This window comes from Morus notabilis, unplaced genomic scaffold (assembly GCF_000414095.1).
Source record: "Morus notabilis unplaced genomic scaffold, ASM41409v2 Scaffold322, whole genome shotgun sequence".
In the NCBI taxonomy this organism is placed as follows: Eukaryota; Viridiplantae; Streptophyta; class Magnoliopsida; order Rosales; family Moraceae; genus Morus; species Morus notabilis.
The window spans coordinates 484,122-493,511 of record NW_010359499.1 but is presented as its reverse complement, the minus strand read 5'-3'; the positions used below and the strand labels follow the sequence as shown (position 1 = coordinate 493,511).

The 9,390-nt window shown below is 29.4% G+C and overlaps 1 protein-coding gene across 1 annotated transcript in view; it reads left to right on the top strand.

Annotated features, from left to right (window-relative positions):
- The first annotated feature begins 7,678 nt into the window (after window positions 1-7,678).
- Window positions 7,679-9,390, top strand: part of LOC21401869 (putative pectinesterase 10) — a 3,952-nt gene continuing 2,240 nt past the window's right edge. The window contains 3 exon segments of the mRNA XM_024163349.1: window positions 7,679-7,938; window positions 8,205-8,364; window positions 8,597-8,836. Of these exon segments, the coding sequence (XP_024019117.1) occupies window positions 7,679-7,938; window positions 8,205-8,364; window positions 8,597-8,836 (660 nt within the window).

Here is a 9,390-nt window from a genome sequence, read left to right as displayed (position 1 = left end):
CATAATTTTAAATATACAACTAATTTCTAGCGAGTAACCCCACGGGATACCAAAGGGTGATCCGGTGTATTTCTGTTAACGAAGTTTCACCGTCAACAATGGTGTTTGATAAAAATCATAAAAAGTGATTTTAAAAGATTTTTTGAAGACTCTATAGCTAAAATCAGAAGCAATTTAAAGACAATTTTAGTTTTTAGATTGTACGGAAAGTAACATAGTACAATTAATGATTATCAACAAAGTTATATTAAATAATTAATAATTAATTACTAATTATATTATATATTAATTAATATATAATTAATAGTTAAAGATTAATTGTCAAAATTTAATTATATAACATATTAACACTAAAACAAGTAATAATAGGTTATTAAATAAATAATTAATAATTAATATATCAGTCATATATTATGTTAATAATAATCTATTAATTAGTAAATAATTTGTAAATAAAAAATAAATAGTAATTACTCAATTAATAATTAATATTAAATTATAATTACCAATATGTAATATATTAATCAATAAAAATTAATAATTGATAATTAGTAATTAATCATTATAAAAAAATTATTATCAAAAAATTGATCATGTAGTATATTGAATAATAGATTATTAAATAAACATTAGTAATTAATTAACTAATTATTTAATTATGTAACTAAAATAAATATGAGTACATTACTAACATAGTAATTACTTATAATTAATTACTAATTACTATTTTTAATTATTTAGCATATTAATTTATTATATATATAGTTTAATTACTAATGTACTGATTAATGATAATTTATTCATTATTATTATATTATTAATATATTACTTTTTATTTACTAAATAATTATCAATTATTAATTACGTTATATATTAATTTAAGATGATTAATTACGGTCATCTTAACTACCCACAACAATTCAACCTCACAATTTACCAAACGCTATTACACTACTTTTGGAACCAGCAACATTTATAGAATTACAGTTTACTAAACACTCAGCTACTTTTTATAACATTTGTTTTTTCCTTCAACACAACTAAAAGTAATTTTTTCAAATCTACAGCACTATCAAACTTTTACTTTTAGAAGCTTTCAACTCTAAGTTGAACAAATTACTACATCTTGCATCTCGTTGTTCTTCTAGCTCCATTGTTATTTTTGAGAAACTGCACGTGGTCTGTCATCTTTTTGTTTTTGTGTTAATATAATGACACGTCGTTATACTAATATAGACCTCATTTGTTGCACTCACTTTGTTTAGTTCAACTCGGTTTAAATGATGAGTACAGTCTCAACTCATGTTTCGTAAGCATCCATCCGAATTATATTATCGTTTGAACTAAATTAAACTGTCCAATTTAGAGTTTATTCCCCTTAAGTTTTCAAATGTTCAAATCATTATTGTTCAAATGTTCAAACCTTTTTGAACATTAAAAAGGTGTACACTCTTTGTTTATTCCCCTTAAGTTTTCAAATGTTCAAATCATTATTGTTCAAATGTTCAAACCTTTTTGAACATTAAAAAGGTGTCCACTCTTTCTACTTTTCAAAGTTACTAAACACAAATAAAAATTTATTCTCTGTTAAAATTGAAATTTTAACTGTACATCCAAAAGCTTATTCGAATTACAATTTAAATCACATAGTTCCATTTTTTTGTTCAAATAAAAAAGTTTAAATCAACAAAATTCAAACCAGTGAACCATGGGGCATAATTTCTTTCCTCCACGCACATAAAGTAGCGTTTTTTAATATCGACTGTCGTTTTTACATTTTGTTGAATCCAAAGAAGAAAATATCGACATTTTTACTGATATTTTCGTGGAAATTTTTATATTTTGAAAGCACCGATGGAAATAGGGGTGTATTATCTTTTCCGCAGAGTATCCTGAAATTTCCACGGATATTTCTGTAAATATTAATATTTTTACGAAAATTTTAATTTTTAAGTAATACGTAGTGTTAAATAACTGAATATCATAGAGATTTTACAAAAATTTTGAGGAAATAGCAGTAAAATTTTCACAGAAATTTTTGTAACTTCATATATATACATAAATATATATATTAGTTTACTTTTCAAAATAAAATCTAAAAAATATAGCATGTCCAAAATTATATAAAAAAATATTCAAACTCCATGTCTTGGTATTAATGTTGTTTAAACTAAGAATGCGTTTAAAATACTTTCAAACTTTCTAAAAGCTTCTTTTGGTATTGATAATTTATCATCATGTATGAAACTATATATGTATGGTATATGTATTATGTTGACTTTTATCTATTTTACTTAATTTGTGAACGTGTGCTTAGTATTTGTGGTATTATGATCACACTTTTCTTTACATATTTATCAAATAATTGGTATTTCTATTGAGAATTTCATCTGATTAATGAATAATTATTTATTTTAGGGTTTCTTAAAATCTCATTTAAAAATAGAGTGTTTTAATATAAATTTTTGTTTTTTACGTCGTCAATATCTTTGTAAATATTGATATATCGTTTAATATAAATTTGACGTGACACCATTGTTTAATCTCAAGAAAGAAACAGAGAAAGAAAGAAAAGGTTAATGCGACGACTGGAAAAACTTTCAAAATTTAACCACATTTCCCAGAAGAGAAAACTAATACATTAATCATAACATGCCATAAAGCATATAAAACAAAATGAAAAAAGAAAGAAAAAGAAGTGGAATTATTATTATTATTATTATTATTATTATACGTGTCTACAACTTTATGTTCGTTCTCACTTATTTGTCCCTAATATTAAAAGCTCCCACTTCTATGCTAACTCCAAATCAAACAATCAAATCATGTGGATCGTCAACATGCACAATGGCAAAAAGTTTTAGATCCCTCACGTTTGCAAATGCCTCCGTTGGTGCAGTATGGTACGCAGAAATTAAAGCAATCGGGGTCATCGCGTCCCGGGCGCGTCTCCTTAGCACATGTCGCCTCTTTACGTCCCGAGTCACAAAAAACAAAAATAAATTAATAAATAAATAAAAATATTGTATTGTAAATTTTGGTTATCGCTTTGTTATAAACCAAAATGGTTTGAAGTCAAATATTGTAAAATGCATCACAACCAATTACAAAACTACGTGAATTTTATTGAGATTCAACTGAAACATGCATGTTTGTAAATACTATGAAAAGTGGCATGCAAAAATGAGTACTTTATAATAAGCTACACCATAAAAAATAATTGTGATAATTAAAATGATAAAAGGAAAAAAGAAGTGTAAAATATTAGGACAAACCTATGCAGAACAATATGAGAAACAGAACGAGAAAAGTGAAAAAACTCTGGTTTTGGCCATCTCGTTTATTTTACGTGTGAGATTTGCAAATAACTCCAGGGATGAAGGTTTCTGCCATAGGGCTTGCAAATTTATAGCAGAAGATAGGAGGCACGCATTCAATCCAAAATCAAATGGTCAAGGAAAAAAAAAAAAAAAAAAAAGAAAATCCCAAATCAAATGGGCATTAATTCCATTTGGGTATTTCGTTTATTACATTTTATTTTGATTTCAATTACCCTATTGATTTCTTTCCGCTCAGCTTGCAATAATTCGTATTAATGCAAGAAGTCAACGTTTTGCCAAAAGAAACGGAAAAAGAAAAATGGAATATGTGCAAAATTGAACTATTTTTAAAGTTTAGTTTTAGTGAATCTCCACAAATCTTTTAAATTGAAAGAAATGTTCCTCTTATGAAAAACGGGTAACTTAATTGATTGAGTCAATTTTGATGATCACTCACCGGTTTACTTCATTAATCGGTTATTAACGGATATCAATAAGTTAATTTCGATATAAAGAAAGATATCTGTTTTGGGGCATTTTTCTATATAATGGGCGGAATAAAATTCAGGGAATAATCGCATTCAAAAAAAAAAAAATTTAAGGAATAATGTCATGGGATGTGGTATTGTAGGATTAGATGTAATATTGCCTTTTAGAACTTATGCAGGTGAGCATTAAATTAGTAATATCAAATACTTCATATTACCAGAATAGCTATGTGAAAGACTTGTGCTACTCCATAGTATAATGGGGCAATCTGTTATATTATGCTGTTTCATGGCACAATCATGCCTAACAAGTTTTCTAAAGCATTGTGTTGCATTATAATACAACAATGACGGTGAGAATAAAGTTATTTAGCTCATTTCCTTCTCACACTCACAACCAACCACAGAAATTTCAGATCCAAAAAAAAAAACCACAGAAATTTCACAATAAGCCTTAATTTGACTTTATGACAAGTGACAACGAAAAAGATGTTCCAAACATGAAGTTTATCCACAACCTTGAGATGGGTCGCTGTTTTGATAAATTGATCACCATCACATGATTGGGAGCAGCTATCCCTTTACCACAACCGAAATGGTATGAAGTGTTTGTTGCGTTACACTGCTTATCAAAGGCAAAAATCCTAATCCGTTGTCTAGAAAGGGTAAGTGACACATTTACAAGTCAAATATGTCGTAGATATGTATGCAAAAATTGAAACTCACAGACTAGATTATTTAAAATCAACCAAAATGAAATTCGTTCAGTTTTTTTTTTTTTTTTTTTTTTTTTTTTTTGTTTTGCTTGAAATTCCTTCAGAATTGTACAAAGGAATTATTGATGGAATTAAACTTGGAGAAACTGAAGGTTCAAAGGTTGGAAAAACAGTTATTTTACCAGCTTCCTTTATTGGTGGTTCTAGAGATATGCGCAAGAGATATATGGATGCTATGACATTAGTACAACGATTTGAAAAACCTCATATATATTTAACTTTTGCATGTAATCCCAATTGGCTTGAAATCAAAGAAAAATTACAATTGAACAAAGAAGCCCAAAGTAGACCTGATTTACTATCTTGTATATTTAAAGCAAAACTAGGAGAGTTGAATTATTGAAGAAACAAGTTTTTGGCCCTGTAGTAGCATATGTATATGTGATTGAATTCCAAAAAAGATGTCTTCACATGCTCATTTTTAAATAATTTTAAAAAGTACTTATTCAAAAATTACCCACCTAGAAGCCTTTGATAGCATTGTATCAGCTGAACTTCCAAATATTTTGAGATGCCTTAAGAATTTTACAAAAGTATTATGGTGCTTGACAAATTCGATGTTAGTTATTCTTTAGTATCACATATACAGTAAGAACTTTCAGGATTCCGGGAAGAACTTCCATTAACATCTTCACATTTATCATGATGTTTTTTTTTTGGATCATATCATTCTTTGAAGGGTTGTAATAACCACTTCTACCGTGTTCTTGACTACGGCCACGACCATGACCACAATTATATTTCTCGTCCTAAAATTTTGTAGACAATGCAACATTTGCTTCAGGAAATGCAGTTGAACCAGTGGGACGAGACTGATGATTTTTAATTAACAATTCATTATTTTTCTCTGCGACAAGAAGAGCTGAGATTAGCTCAGTCTTATAACCGCGCAAATGGTATTGTTGTTGCAAGGTAATGTGAGATGCATGGAAAGTGGAGTAGGCTTTCTCTAGCATTTCACCATCTGTGATATTTACTCCATAAAATTTCAGTTGCGAAACAATTCTAAACATGGCAGAGTTGTAGTCGTTGACTTTCTTAAAATTTTGGAAACGTAAATTGTTTCATTCATCACGAGTGGCGGGAAGTACGACTTCTTTCTGGTGGTCGTATTTCTCCTTCAGATTTTTCTAAAGGACAAGTAGATCTTTAAGCGTGAGATATTCGCATTTCAAGCCTTCATCAAGATGTTTACGAAGGAAAATCATTGCTTTCGCCTTTTCTTGTGGTGACTTGTTATTATTTTCTTTAATGGTATTAGTTAGACCCAATGACTCTAGATGCATTTTTACATTTATGATCCAATACATATAATTCTTTCCCATAATGTCGAGTGCAACGAACTTAAGTTTAGCAATATTCGATATGGTGATAATTATAACAGAACATCGATATAATAAGAATTACAGTAGTATTATTACAATAGAGCGTATAATTAAAATTACATGTTAATCATAATAGCAATAAATAAAAGGGGAAATATTACAAGTATGAGTATTGCAAGGAAAAATTAAAAATCGTGTAGAGAATGATCTCCAATAAAAAGAGCAACAATATATAAAATGCTACTAACATAACAAACATCATCATCATATTCGCCATATCGTGTATATTATATTAAGAATAGTGAAGAGAATATGAGAAGTGAAAGATAAAAATATTAAGAAGAGTGAAGAGAAGATGAGAAGTGAATTGTATGGGTAAAGAAATCCACAAATTGTAGAGTAAAAACTAGTTGTTTATAGCAGTTAATAGTGGTGTAAAAATCTGTCATATTACCGTTAAAAGTGGAATAAGAATTATAATTGTATATTTCAAATGATGTAGAAAAACACACAGACGAGAATAGTAATATGCATGCAGAAAGTGTAATGAGAAATTACTACATGTAGACAGCATAGCCGTTCATTTATGAGAATACAAACACACCAAACTACTGTGTAAACCTTTCGAAGGGTGTATAACTATGAAATTATAAAAATTATAATACGTTTGTGGCATAACCTTCCTTTGTATGAATATAATATAATAGAGTGCATTTGCATACCTTTCACTTGAATTAATAAGGGTTGAAACTTGTAGTAGGACAAGCGCTAGGACCTACTTTTTTTTTACTTTAAGGTAGATGTTTGTAATTGGATCAAAGCCTCATGTCTTTAAATTAATGAATGTAAACAATTGCAGTAGGAATAGAACGTTCGTGTTCATAACGTGTTATGAAAACTAAGAAAATGCAAAACTAAGAAGAAAACTTTAGAGAGAGAAACTATAGAGAGAATTTCATTAATCTTATAAAGGTGTACAAAATGAAGTCTTAAAATTTTATTTATAAGAAAATTTTCGACACAATTTACAGTTACTATTTACACAGTACTTACTATTTATAGTTATTATTTCACAGTAAAATTTTGACATGAACAATAACTTTGACTTACATAATAATTTCAATTGACTTACATAAACTAAACTGGACCACAACTATTCATAACATATATTTTGGGTAAGAACCCTTTTTTGTGAATTTGATATTTTTCGGATCTAGGCAGTTTCCTCACAATATGGGCACGTGATTTCCGGATCCCAATAGGATTCTTCGACTTTTTTTATTATAAGGAAAGGACAATTTAGATTCTTCTTTCCCAATATGTTCGGGTCACCCGCCCTCTTTCTAGAAATAAACTTTTAACATATCATTTTTTTTTTTTTCCTTTTTTACAAAAGAAGTAGTATACCTACACCAGACTTCATGATTATATAGCATATTAGCATATGACGGTTAAAAAGAAAAAAAAAGATTCCGTTTTTTTTTTTTTTTATGGAAAAAGATACCTTCATTAAGTATCGATAGATATTAATGCTTCTTAGTAAAACAGTAAATAGGTAACATGCTAGATCTTTGTGCACCTTTTCTCACAAAAACAAAATGGAAATTTCTAAAAATGGATGAAGAATCCGAATTAATGAGGCAACAAAGCAAACGCCAATAGTATACATATATACACATACACTATTCCTATAGTTTCATATTTAGACCATTGTGTCCTAGCGAAAGCCTCAGTTCCAAACTGATCATAACAGACACTCTCAAACCAAAATGCAGTTTCTTCCGCCTTTTCTTTTCGTTTTCATACTATTCAATATCGCCAACTCTTCGGTAGCTTTCAGAAACATTAACATTAATGCTGATCGCCGTGGTAGAAGCGAAAATGTCAATAATTCCGACGTAGCATCTGCAATTATTACCGTCGATCAGAATGGCAGCGGAAAGTTCAAAACTATACAGGCAGCCATAGATTCCATACCTTCCGGCAACCATGACTGGATAAAAATAAAAATTTCTCGAGGCATATACACGTACGTAGCACTATAGCTTTACATGCATTACTTGATGAACCGTATTAGTACTTAGTCTAATAACGTCACTTAGTTATAGCGAAGGGAAAAAAAGTAAAGAATAATTATGCACGAGCAATACTTATAATTTTGCTTTATAATCGACCCTTACAAGTGAAATTTTTAATATGCGTTATGTATGTTAATTGCACTCTTTTAATTGCCATTGTATTTCATGTTCTTTTATATGATCATCTTATTTGATTTTTGATGAATTTATCTGACAGAGAGAAGGTAACTATTCCACCAGACAAATCATATATTTTTCTTCAAGGACTAGGTCGTGAGAAGACAATTGTTACGTTTTTTGACCATGAAAGAACAGATACCAGCGCTACATTCTCGTCCAGCTCAGATAATGTGGTTGCGAAGGGCATTTCATTCAAGGTCTGAATATACGTATCATCAAATTGTTATATTTAATGGGTGACTATCGATAAAAACATAATTATTGAAAACTCATTCATATATGGACGAATTTTCAATGATCATATATATACACTAATTAAATAATTATCCTGTGTTTAATGAATTTTGCTTTATATTATAAGTTGATTATATATATTGGTATTCCGAGTATTGATCTATATATCATAATCTCTAATGAATATTGTTGCAGAACTCCTATAATCGTGCACAGGGTCCTTCAGATATCAACGACATTGGAATTAGTGCGGGAAGCCATGTAAAACAGGCGTTGGCAGCAAGAATATATGGTGACAAATCCGCATTTATTGAATGTGGGTTCATAGGCTTTCAAGATACTTTGTGGGATGCAACAGGCCGACATTATTTCAGCAATTGCCACTTTGAAGGTGCCATAGATTTCATTTTCGGTTTTGCCCAGTCTTATTATGAGGTAAATAATAACTTATTCGTACAATTATATCATGAGTACTAAATTAAATAAATAATACTAGTAACACTAATTTTAATTTGTCATTTTTTTGTTAGTAATGTTGGTTTCTCAAACCGGATTTTCAAAAAAAATTGTGCGAAAGCGTGGTATCGATCAAATCACATAAATTAAAATTTAATGCAATCATTATTTCATGTTAATTTAACTACAAAGATATTAAAGAAAGGAATGAGGATTTGACCGTCGTTCGATTAGGACGTAAATCTTTTACTCCTCTAACACCGTCTTGACCTCTTCAATTCCAAGAACACCACGATTCTTTCTCAACGTATCTCCGGATTAACGTGAACTCGAACGTGTGGGCGTTCTAATGGGTTTCTCAACACATGAGATGGATGAATAGGGATGCCACCTATAGTTATCATTCACTTTTCTCAAAAGTATGTGATAGCTCTCTAGAAATTTTCCTTCTGATTTTTCCTTTTGTTCTCCCGTTTTCTTTTTTCTTTTTTTTTTCTTGAGGAAACGTGCACATGCACGTTTCCTTTCTTTTA